Consider the following 23,399-nt stretch of genomic DNA (forward strand, 5'->3'; position numbering starts at 1 on the left):
ATAACAGATGACAAAGGCCAAGAAAATGCCAGGTCCCTGGACCCAGGGTAATCTTATTTTCAAGGATTTCTCCAAAGGAGAAGGAGAGTCGATGGAAGAAGAGTGCCAAGTGAGCCATCCCGGCCTCGCTGCCCCTGCAGGACCACAGACCAGAGGAAATGTGAGCATCAGCACAGCTAACGGTGCTGGGAGAATGTCTAAGACCTACACGAGCTGTCCGAGGTAAACATCCATCCTGCTCACCTCTCTCTCCCCAGTGCCGAGCACCATGCTTGGCGCAGGCCAGGCACTCAGAAACTATTGGGACAAATGAACGATGAGAGAGCTGCACTGGAGTGTGATGGGGCCCATGTGGGAAAACGTACTTGTCCGGAGAGAAAGATGCAAAAATCATCACAGCACTGATGTCCGGAGAGTGGGACGAGGGCAATTTCTTTTCCTTATTTGAAAACTCCTTTAACCCCATCACTGCTTAACCTTTAAAAGTGACTGCTTGCTCTTTTAAAAATGTTTGGCAAAAGGGAGAACTGCAACCCAACATTTCCGAATTCCTTCAAAATAACAATAATGAAAACACAACAGATCATAAAGCTTACTGATGCATTTGCCCTTTGTGGAAACCCATCCCCTAAATACACTGACTGGTACTTGGGGTGAGCTTTGTCATCAAATGGCCAGGCTGACCACAACTGGCAGAGAAAGGCTGCCAGGTGACAAGGTGACTTGTTGCTGTGGTTTTAAAGTGGCACAGGACAAGAAATAGCCCAATGTCCATCAGTAAACCACTCCGTGTCCCAGCGGGGCCCCACGTTATCCAGAAGAATGAGAAAGATCCCCACACATGGCTGCGACTGGTCTCCAGGCCACAACAGGCAGCAAGAAGAGCAAGGCACAGCACCAGGGTGAAGCACGTGGTCTCCTAATGACAAGGGGCACAGCCACACCGAGAGAACGCAAGGGCATACACGTATTTGCTTAGAGTTGTTTGTTTCTGCCTTTTTTTTTTTTAAAAGATGAAAATAAACCAAACCATAACAAAAATGGTTATCTACAGGGGGAGGAGAGGACAGACTGGTGAGGGTGGGCAGGGATGGAAGGCAGACTTCCCTGAACATACTGTTTGTACTTTTGACTTTGGAATCATTTACTATTATTACATGATAATTATTACATAATAAATCAAAATGTAAAAACCAAAGCAATTCCCAAAATAAAAAATACACAGAAACAAATGAACCTGTGTTCATGAGTTGTTGTTAGCTGCCGTCGAGTCGGTTCCGACTCATAGCGACCCTATGCACAACAGAACGAAACAATGCCCGGTCATGCACCATCCTCACAATCGTTGTTATGCTTGAGCCCATTGTTGGAGCCACTGTGTCAATCCGCCTCATTGAGGGTCTTCCTCTTTTCCACTGACCCTGTACTTTGACAAGCATGATGTCCATCTCCAGAGACTGATCCCTCCTGACAACATGTCCAAAGTATGTAAGACACAGTCTCACCATCCTTGCTTCTAAGGCGCATTCAGGTTGTACTTCTTCCAAGACAGATTTATTCATTCTTCTGGCAGTCCATGGTATATTCAATATTCTTCGCCAACACCACAATTCAAAGGCATCAATTCTTCTTCGATCTTCCTTATTCATTGTCCAGCTTTCACGTGCATATGATGCGATTGAAAATACCATGGCTTGGGTCAGGAGCACCTTAGTCTTCAAGGTGACATCTTTGTTCTTCAACACTTTAAAGAGGTCCTTTGCAGCAGATTTACCCAATGCAATGCGTCTTTTGATTTCTCGACTGTTGCTTCCATGGCTGTTGATTGTGGATCCAAGTAAAATGAAATCCTTGACAACTTCGATCCTTTCTCCGTTTATCATGTTTCTCATTGGTCCAGTTGTGAGGATTTTGTTTTATGTTGAGGTGCAATCCATACCGAAGTCTCTGGTCTTTGATCTTCTTTAGTAAGTGCTTCAAGTCCTCTTCACTTTCAGCAAGCAAGGCTGTGTCATCTGCATAACACAGGTTGTTAATGAGTCTTCCTCCAATCCTGATGCCCCATTCTTCTTCATATAGTCCAGCTTCTCGGATTATCTGCTCCGCATACAGATTGAATAGGTATGGTGGAAGAATACAACCCTGACGCACACCTTTCCTGACTTTAAACCAATCAGTATCTCCTTGTTCTGTCCGAACGACCACCTCTTGATCTATGTAAAGGTTCCTCACGAGCACAATTAAGTGTTCTGGAATTCCCATTCTTCCCAACGTTATCCATAATTTGTTATGATCCACACAGTCGAATGCCTTTGCCTAGTCAATAAAACACAGGTAAACATCCTTCTGGTATTCTCTGCTTTCAGCCAGGATCCATCTGACATCAGCAATGATATTCCTGGTTCCATGTCCTCTTCTGAAACTGGCCTGAATTTCTGGCAGTTCCCTGTCGATATACTGCTACAGCCGTTTTTGAATGATCTTCAGCAAAATTTTACTTGCATATGATATTAATAACATTGTTCTATAACTTCCACATTCGGTTGGATCACCTTTCTTGGGAATAGGCATAAATATGGATCTTTTCCAGTCAGTTGGCCAGGAAGCTTTCCTCCATATTTCCTGGCATAGGCGAGTGAGCGTCTCCAGCGCTGCATCTGTTTCTTGAAACATCTCAATTGATATTCCATCAATTCCTGGAGCCTTGTTTTTTGCCATTGCCTTCAGAGCAGCTTGGACTTCTTCCTTCAGTACCATCGGTTCCTGATCATATGCCACCTCTTGAAATGGTTGAATATCGACTAATTCTTTTTGGTATAATGACTCTGTGTATTCCTTCCATCTTCTTTTGATGCTTCTTGAGTCGTTTAATATTTTCCCCATGGAATCCTTCACTATTGCAACTCGAGGCTTGAATTTTTTCTTCAGTTCTTTCAGCTTGAGAAACACCGAGCATGTTCTTCCCTTTTGGTTTTCCATCTCCAGCTCTTTGCACATGTTATTATAATACTTTACTTTGTCTTCTCGAGAAGCCCTTTGAAATCTTCTGTTCAGTTCTTTTACTTCATCAGTTCTTCCTTTTGCTTTAGCTGCTCAACGCTCAAGAGCGAGTTTCAGAGTCTCCTCTGACATCCATCTTGGTCTTTTCTTTCTTTCCTGTCTTTTCAGTGACCTCTTGCTTTCTTCATGGATGATGTCCTTGATGTCCTTCCACAACTCATCTGGTCTTCTGTCACTAGTATTCAATGCATCAAATCTATTCTTGAGATGGTCTCTAAATTCAGGTGGGATATACTCAAGGTCATATTTTAGATCTCGTGGACTTGCTTTGATTTTCTTCAGTTTCAGCTTGAACTTGCATACGAACAATTGATGGTCTGTCCCACAGTCAGCCCCTCGCCTTGTTCTGACTGATGATGTTGAGCTTTTCCATCGTCTCTTTCCACAGATATAGTCAATTTGATTTCTGTGTGCTCCATCTGGCAAGGTCCATGTGTATAGTCGCCGTTTATGTTGGTGAAAGAAGGTATTTGCAATGAGAAGCCGTTGGTCTTGCAAAATTCTATCATTCGATCTCCAGCATTGTTTCTATCACCAAGGCCATGTTTTCCAACTACCAATCCTTCTTGTTTCCAACTTTCACATTATAATCACCAGTAATTATCAATGTATCTTGATTGCATGTTTGATCAATTTCAGACTGCAGCAGCTGATAGAAATCTTCTATTTCTTCATCTTCGGCCCTAGTGGTTGGTGCGTATATTTGAATAATAGTCGTATTAAGCTGGTCCTCCTTGTAGGAGTATGGATATTATCCTATTACTGACAGCGCTGTACTTCAGGATAGATCTTGAAATGTTCTCTTTGACGATGAATGCAACACCATTCCTCTTTAAGCTGTCATTTCCAGCATAGTAGACTATATGATTGTCTGATTCCAAATGGCCAATAACAGTTCATTTCAGTTCACTAGCGCCTAGGATATCGATGTTTATGCGTTCCATTTCATTTTTGATGATTTCTAATTTTCCTAGATTCATACTTCGTACATTCCAGGTTCTGATTATTAATGGATGTTTGCAGCTGTTTCTTCTCATTTTGAGTTGTGCCACATCAGCAAATCAAGGTCATGAAAGCTTTACTCTGTCCACGTCATGAAGGTCAACTCTACTTTCAGTCATCTTCTGAGTGCCTTCCAATCTGGGGAGCTCATCTTCCAGCACTATATCGGACAATGTTCCGCTGCTATTCATAAGGTTTTCACTGGCTAACACTTTTCAGAAGTAGACTGCTGGGTCCTTCTTCCCAGTCTGTCTTAGTTTGGGAGCTCAGCTGAAACCTGTCCTCCATGGGTGACCCCGCTGGTATCTGAATACCGGTGGCATAGCTTCCGGCATCATGGCAATACACAAGCCCCCATAGTACGACAAACTGACAGACACGTGGGGGGTGTTCATGAGAGCAACTTTAAAACACAGTAACATGAAGGTGCCTGTGCCTCTCCAGTGGGGTATGTCCTAAAGGCAAAAAGAGCTGCAGAGAAATCCTCATAGGCTAATCCTGTCACACTGATAGTGATAATGCAATTAAAATGTTGTCAGTGATCCGATCACATTGTTAGGAACAATGCAATAATAATACTGGTATTTTTATTTTGAAAAGAACAGATGAATGGATGGGTAGATGGATGTATAGTGGGGTGGGTGGGTGTGTAGGTGGTTGGTTGGATGTGTGGATGGGTAGGTGGTTAGATGGGTGGGTGGGTAGATGGGCGGATAGGTAGGTGGTTGGATGTGTGGATGGTTGGTTGGGTAGGTGGATGAGTGGATGGGTGGGTGGTTGGGTGGGTGGATGGATGGATGGGTGGATGATTGGGTGGGTGGACGGACGGATGGATGGATGGATGTGGATGGGAGGGTGGGTGGGTGGGTGGATGGATGGATATATACACACACATTAATGTAATTAAGCAAATTCTATGTCATAAAAAAAGGATACAGATATAAAATGAAAGAAGTAAAAGCCCTACATTCCCAAATTGGAATTGGAAATTTCAATATAAACTCACAAGGAATTTTTCCTTTTCAAACAAATAAGCTGCTCTGTCACTAGAGCACTGAACCCCGTTGTGATAAGCACCCCACCATCTCTGCTCTGGTCTCTTATGGTCATTTCTCTCAAGACAGAGCCAGGCTCCTCAGAGAAATTGCTGATTCCAGGTGGAGGTGAGCTGTCAAAGTCTACCAGGTTATGCTGAAAAGACTCTGGAGCCCACTTTTGAAGGGCTCCCACTGGCCAAAGCTGGGACAATCTAATCACCAAACAGAATAATGGCTACAATGAGCTGAACATAGAAAAAGTAGGTTAAAATTCAGGAATTAACAATAACACTCAAAACAAACAAGTTTTTAAAAACTTGATTGGTAAACTTTATAGATTATTAGGGTTCCAACTAATGATTCTGTACGCTTGTAAATAAAGGAAAAAAATTAAGTATTTATTCTATTTTTCTCATGCAAACAGGATTTTGGAGTTACCAAACAGTCAGCGGAAGAGAAGGAGTTCTTTATAGAAGAATTTCAGCTATTTACTTTGGAAAGAATGATGGAGTTCAATTATCACAATTTTACAGCCTCTAATGAAACACTGGATAGGCATTGATCATCGATGGCTGCCCGTATCTTTAGGTGAATGGTTGACAGGACTTTATAACAAAAGGGTCAGGCAGAGAGCACCTGAATCCAGCAGTCAAACTCAACCTCAGGAAGAGAAAGCCACCCCAAGCTTTGGTGCTTCCTGACTGGGCACAACAGGAAAACACAGTGCCACCTCCTACCCAAACTAAAAACCCGTTGCTGTTGAGTCAATTCCGACTCGTAGCGACCCTACAGGGCAGAATAGAACTGCCCTGCAAAATTTCCAAGGAGCGGCTGGTGGATTCAAACTGAGGACCTTTTGGTTAGCAGCCAAACGCTTAACCACTGCGCCACCAGGGCCCCACCACCTTCTACATAGTCTTGCTAAAACAGATTATTGGAATCTGATTAAGCCTCAAGATTTAACTACCAAAACAAAAAAAAAAAACAAACCCAGTGCCGGTGAGTCGATTCCGACTCATAGCGACCCTATAGGACAGAGTAGAACTGCCCCATAGAGTTTCCAAGGAACACCTGGCGGATCTGAACTGCCGAACCTTTGGTTAGCAGCCATAGCACTTAACCACTACATCACCAAGGTTTCTGATTTAACTACCAGTGTGTAGGAAATAGGAGCCTTGGTGGCACAGTGGTTAATTGCACGGCTGCTAACTGAAAGGTTGGTGGTGTGAATCCACCAGCTGCTCCGTGGGAGAAAGATATGGTAGTCTGCTTCCATAGAGATTACAGCCTAGAAAACCCTATGGGGCAGTTCTACCCTGTCACGTGAGATCACTATGTGTCAGAATCGACTTGATGGCAGTAAGTTTTGGTATAGGAAATACTGGGGGATAGAGCAACATCTTAAACAACACCATGGGGACCCAATCAGCCAGATTCAAAATGGTGGAAATTCTACAGGATGAATGACCTGGCTGGCTTCTTCAACAAATAAATAGTAAGGGGGAGGAAGAGAAAAAGGAACTGTCCTAAATGAAAAGAGATTTAAGAGACATCAACCAAATGCAATGTGTAGTCCTCATTTGGATTCTGATTAGAACAACCCATCTACAAACAACATATTTCTGAGAAAAGTGAGAAAATTTGAACAGTGACTAGGTATTAAAAAAAAAGGATGATACTAAGAGCTACTGATAATGTTAGCAGGTATGATAATGGTACTGTCATTATGCTTTTTAAAAAGAGTCTATTTCTTAGAGAGCAATACTAAAGTTTTTATCGTTGAACCGATACGCTGTCTGGGGATTGCTTCCATCTGGCCTGAGTTTATCCGGATACCATGAATGAAAGGAGCCAAACACGAATGATGGTTTAGACTGGGTGAGGGGCACGTGGGTGTCCACGTCAACATTCTCTCTACTTCTACGTGTGCTTGAAAATTTCCATAACAAATGTTTAAAAAATGAAATATGATCAGAATGAGCACTGTCTTCATACATGTGAGAGGAAGTAGGCACGGACCCTACAAGATGAGAGGAAACGGGTACGGGCATTTTGCTCTTGAATCACGTAACTCAAAGAAGATCTTTTCTGAATTAGGCACTAACAGCTGAAACAAAACTAGAGCGGATTTGCTAAAGAGATCTGAAGGCCACAAGTTTTCAAACCTGATTGTTTGGGTCTGTGAGGTACCTCACTACGACAGGTATGAGATAATCGGACAGCACCACGGGAAAATTTGATGTATTTTCTTGTAAAAACATGGCAACAGGAGGAATCTGTTCCATCAGCTCAGTCCGCACTGTAGGTTCTGCAGCAGTAAAAAACAGAAAAAGAAATACATTACGAATAAGCCAAGCATCTTATAGAGTATATACCGATAGTTTCTAGCTTTTCTTACTAAAATACTTCATCAAGAAAATTAGACAAATGCAGTTTAAAAATCATTTCCCATTCAGAGTATTTATGCTACAGGCAGGCTTAAAAAGCTAATAAGCTATACAGCAGTTTAAAAACATAAAAAGCAGAGAGAATGACAACTCCATTATAACAAGCCATATATAAATCGAGGCGGGAGAAGAAGTCTGCACTCTGGGCCAGCCTCCAAAAGCTATTAGAGCTAATGGCCTATATGCCAGACCTATGGGTTGTGCTTATTTAAATTCCAGCCAGAATGTATACATTATAAATAATTCTTTCATAAACGCACTCCCCCACAATCCACGCATCCCAATTATTTCTGAGGCAAAGCATTAAACAAAAGAGTGGCTCTAGCTCCAAAACACCACATTAAATTTAACACAAATATATAATTGCTGCAGCACTGTAAAACGGTACCTCGCTTACAAAGAGAATCCATTTAAAGACTCAAAACGTCCGTGTAGGCCTTTTTAAAAGCTTTGTGTCACATTCAAAAGAATATTTTAAACTAATACAGGCGAAATGGAGAAGGAAGACTTGTTTTTCTATTTTCAGCTAAAACGATCGAATTCTAAAGCAGGCCTAAGATTCCTGAAACTTCCTGACGCTGCTCATCGTTCATTATGGATGCAGGGAAGAGGGATGTCAGAGCAGCTGTCGGTACTGGCAACTCCACCACTCACTCATCTTTACTGTGCATGTTTATTGGGGGAGGGGACCCCAGTGTCTGCTATACAGCAATGTGCTTCTCTTCCAGAACAGCCATCATGGAGAGGTAGAAAGAGAAAGAAAAATCAGGATTAACTGACGAAGATCATAAATAAGGAAAATTAATGACCAGGATTGTTCTAATCCAAAAAGTTTCTTTTAATTTGGTATTTTTCATTTGATATTTCTTACCAAGCAGCTAAGGACATCATGCTTGGTAAGGTACAGGGTCAGTGAAAAAGAGGAAGACCCTCGATGCGATGGCTTGACAATGGTGGCTCCAACAATGGGCTCAAGCACAGTTACAATTGTGAGGATGGTGCAAGACTGGGCAGCATTTCATTCTGTTGTATGTAGGGTCGCTGTAAGCTGGAACCAGCTCAACAGCACCTAACAACAACAACAGTAACCAGCAGTCTGACAAAACTTATGAAATAAGAAAGGTCTAACTGCCGGGCAAATGGCATTCATGGCCATTAGTCATTCTACTTTTCTAAAACAGCGCGTAATTTGAGTCACATTCAAGTAAGAGGCCCACTCTTCATGACAAGCCCATTCATTGTTAGACAGTGCTTAAAACTTATCGATTAACACGCAGGTTTTTAAAAATAAGCTACCATCGGTTGTATGTAACTTCTTGGAAATGCACAAGTGAAAAATTAAATTATACAATCATACAAACCTGCATCTTCTGATAATCTGACCACAATCTCCATTACTGTTACAAAGTCTTCTTCATTGCTACTGAAGTCCCGGAAGATATCAAGTAGTCCTCTGGCAATAATCTGACTGTGGAAATGAGAAATGACCCACACAGTTACCTGGGCAGCACTGACTAACAGGCATTGTGATAAGAGCAGATAATATAACCACCGAGCCAAAGAGAGTCAACAACCTCTGACAATCAAGAGAGACAATCAAGGAACGTCCAAAAATGGTCATTCCAAAGTGGGTCAAAACCCTACAGGAATGGGAAGCTGTGTCCTCCAATCTGACCGTTGTTAGAGGTCAAAACAGTTCGCTTGCCAACGAAACCTTTTTCTCCTTTTCTGACTGATTCTTCGGGCCTAAAAAGGCCCCACAGCAGAGGGGGTGGACACTGGGGTTAAGTAACCAGTAAGTACAGAAGGAGAAGGCCCAAAGAGGCATCCAGTGGCCGCCTCTAAGACTGAATGGGGAACTAGGAACTGTAAGAGTCGTTAGCGGCTGTTTTAAAGTTCAGGCATTTCCTCACACTTCCCATTTTTATTTTCCCAACATCCTGTACTGATGAAAAAACCTGTAAGACAGGAACGCCTGTAATGCTTGCTTTAAGGGAAAGGAGGAGCTGGGAGACCACATCCCACTACATAGGCAGGCTTGGTGGCAAGGGGATAGTGGGAGTCACCAAGAGGAAAGAGAAGCCCCACTGGGCTCCGGGGCCTGCGGCAAAGAACAGGAGGACACCAGCGAGCCAGCCTGGGGATGAGGAGCAGGCCTGGACTCATCAGAGCAAGGCTGGGTCAGTTGCCCCCCGAGACGACAAGCAACAGCAGAACTGAATACTCTTTGGGCATTCCAGACAGGGAAGAAAACATGGTTGTCACTGCAGGACCAAGTGACCATATCCCACTTGCCAAGCGTGATCTTAACCACTGCAGACATATTAAGGAGAGACTTCTACCCTTAAAGTTAGTGATCAGTGGAGGAGGTGCCCAGAAGATGTGGAACTTTCTGCGAGAACAGACCCACAGGCTCACAAGGCCAACGTGAACTGCGACTGGACCACCGAAGGACAGGAAACCAAAAATAAGGCAAAATAAAGACCTTTTCAGACACGCAAACATTTAAAGAACTCATTACCATCAGAGCTTCTCTTAGTCTGGGTTCTCTCCAAGGTGACACACAATCTTAACCATCACAGACCTGCATTACAGGAAATGATAAAAGAAGTCCTTCGGGCAGAAATAAAATGACAGTAGACAGAACCTGGATCTACGTAAAGGAATGAAGAGCACTGGAAATGGCAGCTACATGGGTAAATACACAAGATTTTATCTTCTTATTGAAACCTCTCTGAAAAATAATTGCACAAAAATAGTTTAAACAAAAATAGTTACAATGTATGATGCATTTATAACATATGTATAAGTAAAATGCATTAACAAAAATAGCATACAGACCAGAAGAGGGGACATGGGGGTATATTATCATAAGACTCTCGTACTGTACGTGAAGTGGTAAAGTAGCACTTGAAGGTAGACTGTGATAAATTAAATAAGTATACTACACACTCTAAGGCAACCACTAAAATAAAAGAACAATGGGCTATAGCTAATAAGCTAATTAAGAAGAGAAATTCATTTAAAAAAAATTCAGTTAATCCAAGAGAAGGCAGATATAGAGTAAAAAGGGAATAAAAGAGATGTGACAAATAGAAAACAAACAGCAAGATGGTAGACTTATATGTAACCATTTGAATAATCACATTAAATGTAAATGGTCTAAACATTCCAATTAAAAGACAGAGACTGTCAGAAAGGATAAAAAAGCAAGACCCAAGTATATACTGTTTACATGAAACACATTTTAAACATAAAGATGCAAATAGGTTAAAAATAAAAGAATAGAAAAATACATACTACGCTAACAGTAGTCAAAAGAAAGCAGGAGTGGTTATATTAATGTCAAACAAATTAAATTTTAGAGCAAAGAATTATCACCAAGAATAAGTAAAGTCAATGATAAAGGGGTAAACTCATCAAGGAGGCATAATAATTCTAAATATTTATGTATCTAGCAATACAGCTTCAAAAATTACAAAACAAAAATCAACAGAACTGCAAGGAGAAATAGACAAAAGTCAGTGTAAGAGTCCAAGCCAGGGCTTCAAACTGATTCTTCCTGGTTCAGTCATGGCCAAAGGAGTGAAACTGGAACAGAACCAAATTTTTTAAATTCTGGTTGATGCAATTTTTTTGAATTTGGTGAACTGGAATGGGAAAAATTACAAGTTGAAGCCCTGCTAAAAACCTAATCTTCCTCTTACTAAACACACTGCATAGCAACCAAATCTCTTGCCCGTCAGATTTTGAAGAGTCAAAAACAGCGGTGACCCGCTCAAAGATGGCAGCTGACTGCACCACTTTGAGTGTGTGTTGCTCTCCACAGTCCTGCCAATAATCCAATCTCACACGTCAGGCTCCTGAAAGTGCTCACTACGCCTCTTCTGAGTCTCCCATTCCAGGGCTTCAACCCATAATTTTTCCCATTCCAGTTATCGTTCCAATTCACCCAAATTGTAAAAATTCGAGTCTGTTCCAGTTTCACTCTTTTGCATATCCCCACTAGAAGGTGTGGCATCTGGGGATCCATGTGGCTACTGTTTTAGAAACCGTTTGGAGTTTTGAACAGACAGCCCTGTCTTGCACCATGATGAGTTAAAGAATCTCTAGGCTATGTGGTGAAGCAATATAGTCCCATTCTGTTGGGAAATGGAAAATTGTTGGAAATTTCCACAGCTGTAAGGAAAACCACTCTGCCAGCATGTCTAAGTACGAGATCTTGTCATTGCGTTGTTCTTGTCTCACACATAGTGCTAGAAACTAGAGGTCCACCCAAATCAGTGTGTTGGTTGTGCCACGCTCTCTCTCTGTCACTTCTGAGAGAAGATCCTTCCTTGTTTTCTCCAGCTTCTGGAAGCCCAGGCATTTCCTGATGTCCCTTGGCTTGTAGATGTATCTTCATCTTCATTTTGTTAATGGTGTTGTTTGATGGCAACCAGAGGGGGGACCACCTATACCTTGCAGGCTTGAGGAACTAAAGACATTAATCCTGGCTGCCTTTTCAACCTGGTACTGTAGAATACATGGAATTTGGTATCAGAAAAACTTTGTTCAAAACTACACCCTACCTCTTAAAAGCTTTCAGGCGTCCATCCAAGATACAATAATTGGTCTCTATTTAGCTAGAGCAGCCGAGGAAGAAGGAAACCCAGGAATCAGACAAGAAACTAGACTAAGGTCTAACTCCCTCTATGAACTACTGTCTCCTTAGCTATGAGAACAGAAAAAATGGATGGTGCCTGGCTATCATTTCTGAATGTTTCCATCAAGGAATTCTGATCAAAAGAACAAAAAAAAAAAATGGGCAAGAGAATTTGAAATTCTTACAGAATCCAGACTTAATGAGGCTGAAGAAATCTCCACATCTATAGCTCTGATAAATCTTCAAACCATGAACTGAAATTATCCCCTGAAGTCATCTTTAAACCACAGAACTATTTAGCTAAGCTAGTAGAGAATGTTTGCCATGAGAATTGCAAACTCTTAAAGAATCTTCTATATGAAATCAAATTATGAACAGTAACTCTAAAGCATAGATGAGATGTTTAGGGGGTAGTGAATCTAAGTAAATGGTGGTGAAACAATATGGGTAGAGATAGCAACGATGGTGACACAACGTGAAGAATGTAACCAATGTTACTAAATTGTACATGTAAAATTTGAAAAAAAGAAAATGACAAAGACAAGCCATAAACTGGAGAAAATATCTGACTTGCATTCAGAATATATAAAGAACGTTTATAACACAATAATGAGACAAACAGCCCGATTTAAAAAAAAGGGGCCAAAAGATTTTAACAGAAACATGACCAAAAAAGATACACAAATGGCCAATAAACACAAGAAAAAAATGCTCCTTAGTCCAGGTCTTTGTTGTTGTTAGTTGTTAGGTGCCAAGGACTCAGTTCTGACTCACAGCAACCCTATGTACCTCAGAATGAAACACTGCCTGGTCCTGCTCCATCCTCACAATCACTGTTATGCTAAGATCATTGTTGCAGCCACTGTGTCAATCCATCTCATTGAGTGTCTTCCTCTTTTTCGATGACCCTCTACTTTAGTTGTGTGGTTTATGTCCTTCTCCAGGGCCTGGTCCCTCCTAATAACATGTCCAAGGTATGTGAAATGAAGTCTTGCAATCCTCAATTCCAAGGAGCATTTCGGCTGTACTTCTTCCAAGACAGATTTGTTTGTTCTTCTGGCAGTCCATAGCATATTCAATATTCTTCACCAACACCACAATTCAAAGGCATAAATTCTTCTTCAATCTTCCTTATTCATTGTCCAGCTTTCACATGCATGTAATGCAATCAAAAATACTGTGGCTTGGGTCAGGCACACCTTAGTCCTCAAAGTGACATCTCTGCTTTTGAACACTTTAAACAGGTCTTTTGCAGCAGATTTGCCCAATGCAATATGTTGTGTGATTTCCTGACTGCTGCTTCCATGGGTGTTGACTATAGGTCTAAGTAAAATGAAATCCTTGACAACTTCAACATTTTCTCCATTTAACATGATGTGGCTTATTGGCCCACTTGTGAGGATTTTTGTTTTATTTTGAGGTGTAATCCATACTGAAGTCTGTAGTCCTTGGTCTTCATCAGTAAGTGCTTCAAGTCCTCTTAGCTTTCAACAAGCAAGGTTGTGTCATCTGCATATTGCAGGTTATTAATGTGTCTTCCTCCAATTCTAATGCTGCATTATTCCCACAGTCCAGCTTCTCAGATTATTTCCTCAGCATACAGATTGAACAAGTATGGTGAAAGGAAGCAACACTGACGCACACCGTTCCTGGCTTTAAACCACACAGTATCACCTTGTACTGCTGCAACCACTTCTGAATGATTTTCAGCAAAATTTTACTTGATGTTGTCCAATAATTTCCACAATTCTTTGGAATGGGCACAAATATGGATCTCTTTCAGTCTGCCGGCCAGGCAGCTGTCCTCCAAATCTCTTGGCATAGATGAGTGAGCGCTTCCAGTGCTGCATCCATTTGTTGAAATATCTCAATTGGTATTCCATCAATTCCTGAAGCCTTGTTTTTCACCAATGCCTTCAGTGCAGCTTGAACTTCTTACTTCAGTACCATCAGCTCTTGATCATACACTATCTCCTGAAATGGTTGAAAGTCGACCAGTTCTTTCTCGTACAGTGACTCTGTGTGTTCCTTCCAACTGTTTTTGATGTTTCCTGTGTCATTCAATATTTTGCCATGTTACGTTGTTGTTAAAAAAAAAAAAAAATGTTGTTGTTAGGTGCTATCAAATCAGCTCCGACTGATGGTGACCCTATAATTAAGACAGGGTAGAACTGCCTCAAAGGGTTTCCAAGGAGTGGCTGGTGGATTTGAACTGCTGAACTTCTGGTAGGCAGCTAAGCTCTTAACCACTACACTACCAAAGCTCCATTTTGCCCATAGAATCCTTTAATTTTGCAATTTGAGGCTTGAATTTTTTTTTCTTCAGTTCTTTCAGTTTCAGAAATGCTGAGCTTGTCTTCCCTTTTGGCTTTCTAACTCCAGGTCTTTGCATATTTCATTAAAGTACTTCACTCTATCTTCTCGAGCCGCCCTTTGAAATCTTCTGTTCAGCTGTTTTACGTCGTCATTTCTTCCTTTCTCTTTAGCTACTCTATGCTCAAGGGCAAGTTTCAGATTCTCTTCTGAAATCCATTTTGGTCTTTTCTTTCTTTCTGTCTTTTTAACGACCTCTTGCTTTCTTCAAGTATGACGTCCTTGATGTCACTCCACAACTCATCTGGTCTTCGGTTATTAGTGTTCAATGCATCATATTTATTCTTGAGATGGTCTCTAAATTCAGGCGGGATATACTCAAGGTCGTATTTTGACTCTCATGAATTTCCTCTAATTTTCTTCAGCTTCAACTTGAGCTTGCATAAGAGCAACTGATGGTCTGTTTATGCAGTCAGCCCCTGGCCTTGTTCTGACTGATAGTTTCTCCACAGATGTAGTCAGTTTGATTCCTGAGTAATCCATCTGGTGAGGTCCACGTGTATTGTCACCATTTATGTTGGTGAAAAAAGGTATTTGCAATGAAGAAGTAAGACATCGGTCTGGCAAAATTCTGTCATGCAATCTCGGATATCATTTTTATTACCAAGGCTATATTTTCCAACTACTGATCTCTTTCTTCTTTCCAACTTTCTCACTCCAATTGCCAATAATTATCAATTTATCTTGATTGCCGGTTTGATCAATTTCAGTCTGCAGAAGTTGGTAAAAATCTTCAATTTCTTCATCTTTGACCTTAGTGGTTGGTACATAAATTTCAATAGTCGTATTAACTGGTCTTCCTTGTAGGTATATGGATATCATCCTATCATTGACAGCACTGTACTTCAGGATAGATCTTGAAAATTTTCTTTTGATGATGAATGCGATGCCATTCTGCTTCAATTTGTCATTCCTGGAATAGCAGACTATATGGTTGTCTGATTCATAATGGCCAACAGCAGTCCATTTCAGCTCACTAACACCTAGGATATCAATCTTTATACGTTCCATTTCATTTTTGACAACCTTCAATTTTCCTAGATTCCACTTACATTCCATGTTCCGATATTAATGGGTGTTTGCAGCTGCTTCTTGAGTGTGTTCCAACCTGAGAGGATCATCTTTCAGCACTATATCAGACAATGTTCTGCTGCTATTCACAAAGTATTCCCTGGCCAATTTTTTTTACATGTAGACTGTTGGGTCCTTCTTCCTAGTCTGCCTTAGTCTGGAAGCTCCATTGAAATCTGTCTACCACAGGTAACCCTGCTGGTATTTGAAATACTGGTGGCATAGCTTCCAGCAACACACAAGCCAACACAGTATGATAAATGGATAGATGAGTGGTGGTCCAGGTCTTTAAAACCAAACCAAACCCACTGCCATTCAGTCGATTCCTACTCATGGCGACCCTATAGGATACAGTAGAACTGCCACATAGGGTTTCCAAGGAGTAGATGGTAGATTCGAACTGTCGACCTTTTGGTCAGAAGCTGAGTTCTTAATCACTGTGCCCCCAGGGCTTTAGGAAAATACAAATCACAATGAATCTGACAGATACTACCTTAACCAAGTGATCAAGGTTAACACCACCAGTAGTAAGTCATGTTGATATCATGAACCCTGGATATGATGTGATAAGAAGGGTATGCTACCTCTGGGGCATTCTTCCCAAAAACCCAAAGCCTCAGTCTAAACATGAGAACACGTGAGACAAACTAGAACTGACAGAGATTCTACAAAAAGCTGATCATCATTCACCGAAAGTGTCAAGGTCTTAAGAGATAAAGTGAGACCCAGAAACTGTCACAGGCTGGAGGAGATTAAAGAGACGCGACTGCGAAAGGCAACTTGGCATCCAATGCGGATCCTAAAACAGAAAAAGAACATCGGTAGAAAAATTGGTAAAATCCGAGTAAAGTACTGGCAAAGATAGGAAGACATGGAGCAACAAGAACCCACATACATCAATGGCGGTTATGTAAAATAGCACAGGTGATTTGGACAACAGTTTGGCAGTTTCTTAAAAAGCTAAATATACACTTATCATTAACCCAGCAATTCCACTCTTTGGTATGTACCCAAAAGAAATGAAAACATAGCTCCACACAAAGACTTGTATGTAAAAGTTCACAGAAGCATTATTCATGATAGCCACAAAACAGAAAAACCCCAATGTTCATCAACTGATGAATGGAGAAGCAAAATGTGAACTATCCATGTGATGGAATACCACACAGCAATACAAAGAAACAAACTACTAAGAATAATGGTGATGAATCTCAGATACATTTCACTAAGTAAAAGAAGCCAAATGCAAAAGAATACATATGTATGAAACTCTAGGAGCAAAACCTTAACATCAGAAAACAAGTGGTTGCCTGGAACTAGGGCACGGTGCAGGATTGACAGCAAAGTGGCAAACAAGGGAACCCGCTGGGGTGATGGAAACGCTCAAAACTTGGTTGTGGTGGTGGCTGCATGACTGTATACTTTGACCAAAACTCATTCAACTTTTTGTACATTTAAGATGGGTAAATTTTATTTTTTTCTAACATATACCTCAATTAAGCTGTTAAAAAAAAGAAACAAAAAGGACACTGACAAGGAAAAGTCAATGTGATCACCAGTGGCCTACAGTGGCTCGGAGGACTCTGTGCAACAAGAGGAACAGGAGCTCCCGGAGGTTTCTTTGCCCAAGAGGAAAGGAGCCCCTGCTTGTCTCTCTCTGTTCCTCCTAGCAACCGGCAGTCCAGAAACAATGCACTCCATTTCTGGCCATACATCAGGAGAATTAGCTGAAGTCAAAAACCCACCCTGATTTGCAGGAAAAAAAAAAAACACTAGAAACGAGGATTTCAAAGAGGCAGTCCTCCGGCCTAGAACACTATAGGAAGAAACCCATCAGCTTAAGCCTGTACAGAGGGAGACTTATACCACCCTTGGGATGAAAGATCCAGATCTGGCAGCCAGGAGGTTTGAGAAAGTCACTCACTGTGGACTAAGTCACTGATTACATTTCACTGGACCACATTCATGTCAGCCTCCCGGGGGAAATCAGGCAACCAAGGTCTCCAATCTGTTTCTAGGGCCGTAGAACGGACAGACAAATCTGCATCCAGCCTCAAGTGGTCACAGGGGACCTGCCCTCTTAAGGAAAGAGAGGAAAGGGATAAGAGAGGTCCCCTGAAGCAGGAACAAATTCACACAATGAATACAGAACAGGAGCAAGCTACAAATTAGTGCAATATCACTTTGGAGAACCTGGCTGCTTCGTATCTGAACAACCTGAAAAGACCACAGGGGATAAGACAAGTAGAGTTCAGAAGCATCACTCAACACTCCTCCCTGTCAGCTATGCTGATGGGATGAAGGAAGAGAGACATCCTCTAGAGACAGTGACAGTGCCTTCCTTAAAGAGTGTCCTGTGGGCCAGTAAGATTACGCACTGAAAGTCCCCAGCACAGAACTTGGCACATGTTAACTCCTCTACCAGGTCAGTCATTAGCGTCCTAATATAAGCAAAGAACTGAAAACAACCCAAGTGTTTATCAATACAAGAAAACTGAGATAAATTATCATATAGCTATACACTGGAATGCTATACAGCCATTGTTTAAAGGTACCTCTAGGTATGTACTGAGTTATAAAGATGCCCACGATATCCTAGGTGACAAAACAAAGTGAAGAACTTTATGGACAGTAGGAGGGCATTTCTTAACAGAGATTATATTTATGTACACATGTGCAACACATGTGTACATATACACATTCATATACACATACACTCATTTAGGAAAAAGCCTAAAAGGTATTCACCACAGCTTTTACAGCTATTACTTAAGATTACAATGGAGGAGAGAGGGGAGCTCTTACTACTTACACTCCCAAAACTGCTATATGCTTTGTGATTTATTTTTTCAATATGAAGAAAAAAGGCTGGTTCCATTTCATACGGCAATGTAACCAACGTTTCCTGAAAATGTAACCATGGAAGTAACCCTTCATGTCTTTGTTCCTTCTTTCCCTCACCTGCTCATTCAGCTACAATAACCTGTTGAGGCCACCTAGCTGTAGACCTAGTACAAGAAGCTCAGCCCAGGCCGTGCCCTGAAAGAGCTTCCAATTCAGGCCCAGAGGGAAGCGAGAAAATCAGTGCTGACTGACAGCAATGAGATCCTCAAGAGAGTGCCTACAGGGGACTATAGGAACAGAGAAGAAAAACATAAAAGAACTAGCCAGAAAAAGAAAAACATAAAAGAGCTAGCCAAAGGGGTGAGTGTGAGAGGAAGAGCAGGGCCAGGTATACAGTCGTGGAAGCCTGAGAACATCAGGCCTATGTGTTGGAACCATCAGACAAGGACTTTAAAATATGTGTGATTAACATGCTAAAGGTCTAGGGGAAAAGTGAGACATGCTTGAATAGTTAAGGAATTTCAGCAGAGAAATGTAAGTGAAGTCCAAGGAGACGAAACAAAGAATAAGGAAGAAGAAATATTTGAAAAGATAATGGCTGAGAATTTTTCAAAATTACAAAATTTCACACACACACACACACCCCTAAGCATATCATAAACAATCTGCTAAGAACCAAAGATTGAAAAGAAAATCTCTAAAGCAGCCAGAGAAAATGACACACTACATACAGAGGAACAAGAACAAGAATTATAGCTGACTTTTTTTTTTCTAATCAGAAACTAGTCAAGCCAGAAGATAATGCAACAACATCTTTAAAGTTCTAAAATTAAAAATAAAATTAACATCCCACAATTCTATACCCAGCAAAAATATCTCTGAAAAATGAAGGTGAAATAGACTTTTTCAGACAAACAAAAGCTGAGAGGATTCATGGGCAGTAGTCTTGTACCAACAAGAACTGTTAAAGGAAATTCTTCAGGCAAAAAAGGAAAATCAAACCCGTTGCCCTCGAGTTGATTTTGACTCATAGCAACCCTATGGGACAGAGAAAGAATTGACCCAGAAGGTTTCCAAGGTTGTAAATCTTTACAAAAGCAGACTGTCACATTTTTCTCCCACAGAGCAGCTGGTGGGTTCGAACCACCAACCTTTGGGTTAGCAGCCAAATGCTTAACCGAAGCACCACCAGAGTGCCTTCAGGCAAAAGGAGTATGGTATGAGGTGAAAATGTGCATTTACAAATAGAAATAAAAAGCACCAAAAATGGTAAAAATGATGATAAATACAAAAGACATTTTTCCTACTTTTAATTGTTTTAAAAGATAGTTGACTATCCAGAGGAAATAAAGTGACAATGTATCATGGGGTTTGTAGGAAAATGCAGCACATCTGCTGCAGGAAAGACAGGGAGTGGGGGGCGGGGAGGTGGGTGAGGAAACGGAGCACATCGTTGCCAGGTTCTTACGCTGCATCTTATACTATGCGTGATGTGGTATAATTTTGTTGGAAGATTTGTTGTGATAAGTTAAAGAAGTATACTATAAACCCTAGAACAACCCAAAAAAAATTAAATTGAAAAGAAAAAAGATTTAACTCTAAGTCAATGTAGTAAAGATGGAATTATAAAAAATACTTTTCAATTTTTAAAAAACATTTATTTAATTTCTTTTTAAAGGCAGGGGTTGGAAGAAGGGAACAAGAACGTTAGGGACAAATAGAAAACAAATAGCAAGATGGTAGATTTAAACCCAACAATATAAATCAAAGAAAATCTAAATAAATGGAAGGATTGGAAAACTAAAAGCTGTACAGATGTCAATTCTTTCCAAATTGATTTATAGACAGAATGCAATCCCAGTGAAGATCTCAGCAGGTTTTTGCTAGAAACTTGATGAACTGGTGGCTAAAACGTATTTGGAAACACAAAGGGCCAAGAATAGCCAAAACGATTCTGAAGAAGAACTAAGTGGGTGGACTTATTCTACCTGATATCAAGACTTCTGATTATAAAGTTACAGTCATTAAGACAATGTGTTGTGGTACTGCTGCAATGACAAACAGACCAAAGGAATAGATTAGAAAGATTAGAAAGTCCAGAAACAGACCACACATACATGGACCCCTGATTTAAGACAAAGGCAGCACTGCAGAGCAGTGGATAAAACACAGTATTTTTAACACATGGTGCTGGGTCAACTGGACACCACATGGAAGGAAACATTACACACAAACAACAAATGACATCCCAGGTACATTGCAGATCCAAAGGTGAGGGGGAAATAATAAAACTTCTAGAACATAACATAAGAGAATATCTTGGTGGCCTTGGAAGAGGCACACTTTTCATATACAGGACATGTAAAGCGCTAACCACAAAAGAAAAACACTGACAGAGAACTACGTTTCAATTAAGAACCGTTCATCAAAGACACCATTCACAGTGCCTCCATCTTCCTATCTGTAAAATGGGGATAATAATTCAACTTACCCATTAACACTGTTGTGAGCTTTCTATGAGCCAACAGATGTAAAGGGCTTAGGCCTATGCTTGGCATAGATTATGAGATGGAATCGACTCGATGGCACACAACAAGAAGTGACTGGAAGGTAAGGACAGTCCATGAGTTTCGTCCAGTCTTTACAGGAATAGCTGCAGTCAGATATAGATGTGAGCGAAGGATGCAGTTAGAGAGGCTCAGGGGACTTACAGAATGAGAGATGGCAAGTGTCTGTGAGTGCAAGGAAATGAAAGGGTGTGTGGACTGGGAGAGAAGGAGGATACAGAAGGCAGAAGGCACGCCTGATGGAGGTGAGATATCAGGTGGGAATGGCAGGCCAGCCACAGGGGCTGGTCAAGAAGAGAGGTACTTGTTCCTCAGAGACAGGGGGGAAGAATGCTATCAGATTCAGGTGCATTCAGGTAGACTATAAAATGAAAGAGCTGCTTTGATTTCTGCTTTCTTCATGAAGAACAAGTCAAGATCATCTGCTGGAAGGAAGACCCACAATGCGAGCCTGGGGTGGAATCCTGCCAGCACCATAAAGAGTGACATGACAAGAGGGCAGGAGAGGTTGCCGCAAAGGTCTCTGTAGCACTGCAGCAAAAAAACACAACGAGCAAACCAGGCTTTCAACTGATGCTTCTCAGCGCGTGTCAGTCAAGCCATGGGTTTCACTTTCCCGAGTACGGTATGTGTGAAAGAAACCCAGTTAGCAATTCTCATTATTTAAACATCATTAAGTTTGATCACCACTTCCTTCCTGGCTTACCAGGTGGTCAGTAAAACAGTAACAAAAAAAACAATGGAAAAACCTAATAAAATGGGGCCACTCAAACAGAATCCCAGAATCCTGGAGACGGTCAGTATCCAACTTCACACCTGAGTCCCCCTGAAGCCATCACAGAGACGTGGCCATTCAGAGTTGTGTAAGAGACCCAGCAGAGGGCCGTGCCCACGCACGTGGCTCACACACTTACCGGTTGAAGATGTTGTCACTAAAAGCATACTTTTCCAGGCGAGTGAGTGGAGGCAGGTTGTCCTGGCCTGGCACGTCCAAGAAGGCAGTCACCCTCATGCTATCACAGTCTGGACCATAGTCTTCAAATCCATCTGAAGGGAAGGAGAAAAGAAAAATCAAACACACACATAAGCGTGCATCAGTTGTGAAAAGTCACCCTTGGGGAGATGTGACCTGGCTGCATGCTTTCTACCTTTGCAGCTCCTTCCAACAGAAGCCTTCTGAGAACTGCAACCTTGAGAAGGCATCTAAATGCATTGATGAGCCAAGAGAGGGGTGGTAAGGGCCAGGGTCTTCAAGAAAAAATGGACACTCTTCTTTTAATGCTGTCTGTCTGTCACATGATAGGTCACCTCTAATCAATCTCCCTGGCAACCACTCCTCCCTCCAGACTCAGAGGCAAGTGAACAAGAGGCTCGCCCCTAAGCAATAACTACCGTAAAGCTCCATTCAAACAGGTGTCAGTAGCTAATGGGAAAAAAAGAAGTTTGGCTCCATTAGCGAGAAGCTGCCAGTCCACCCCATATCATCTACTCCGTGCCACCAATTCCCATCCACTCACACCTCCAGTCCAGCAACTGCCAACCAGACACATCCACATGGATGTCTAACAGGTCCCTCTGACCCCAGAAGACAGGGAGACCAGGGATAATTTGGGTAATAACTGATAAGTTTAAATCGAAAAAAAAAAAAAAACAAAAAAAACCTCATTGCCGTCGAGTCAATTCCAACTCATAGTGACCCCATAGAACAGAGTAGAACTGCCCCACAGGGCTTCCAAGGAGCAGACAGGGCTTCCAAGGAGCAGCTGGTGGGTTTGAACTGCCCATCTTTTGGCTAGCAGCCATAGCTTGCTGTAGCTCTTAACCACTGTGCCACCAGGGCTCCAATTTTAAATTAGGCGATGACAAATATGTGCCTGTTGTTGTTGTTACATGCTGTTGAGTCAATTCCGACTCATAGCGACCCCATGTGACAGAGCAGAACTCCCCCCATAGGCTTCCTGGGCTGTAATCTTTACAAGAGATTGCCAGGCCACTGGGTAAATTCAAACCGCCAACCTTTCGGCTGGCAGCTGAGCGCCTATCGTACCACCAGGGCTCCTTAATGTGTGTCTAGGTGCTTACTTTTCTTTGAAAACCCAACCACAGTTTTTTTTCTCAACTAATTTTTTTTAGGCTAATAATGAAAGCTTATTAAAAATTTACCCTGTATCATTTTTTTTTAATAGCCACTCAGAGAATTTTAATAAAGAATTGTCCATTTGTAGGAAAAATACATGTGGTACAATCAAATCCACCGTTTCTCTGCGTGACCCCTGCTTGGGAGAAGGGGTCACACTCAGCACAGCTGAGCCCCGCAGCCACAGGCACTTGTGGGAGCGACTCTCCATGCACC

The 23,399-nt window shown here is 41.6% G+C and overlaps 1 protein-coding gene across 20 annotated transcripts in view; it reads right to left on the reverse strand.

Moving 5' to 3' along the window:
- The window catches only part of LOC100654355 (serine/threonine-protein phosphatase 4 regulatory subunit 1-like), a 108,232-nt gene that overhangs the window by 50,198 nt on the left and 34,635 nt on the right, over positions 1-23,399 (reverse strand). For 19 of the 20 annotated variants that reach the window (XR_010319323.1, XR_010319326.1, XR_010319324.1 and 16 more), the window contains 3 exons: positions 21,961-22,093; positions 8,908-9,014; positions 7,265-7,407 (listed from right to left, as the gene is read on the reverse strand). Coding sequence is in view for 15 of the 20 variants with exons in the window: in XM_064276269.1 (XP_064132339.1) it covers positions 7,265-7,407; positions 8,908-9,014; positions 21,961-22,093 (383 nt within the window). In the remaining 5 variants the exon portion in view is untranslated. Of the gene's footprint in view, positions 1-7,264; positions 7,408-8,907; positions 9,015-21,960; positions 22,094-23,399 lie in introns of those variants that run through there. The other variant, XM_064276273.1, reaches the window with a different exon arrangement.

The sequence above is a fragment of the Loxodonta africana genome, chromosome 24 (assembly GCF_030014295.1).
Source record: "Loxodonta africana isolate mLoxAfr1 chromosome 24, mLoxAfr1.hap2, whole genome shotgun sequence".
Classification (NCBI taxonomy): domain Eukaryota; kingdom Metazoa; phylum Chordata; class Mammalia; order Proboscidea; family Elephantidae; genus Loxodonta; species Loxodonta africana.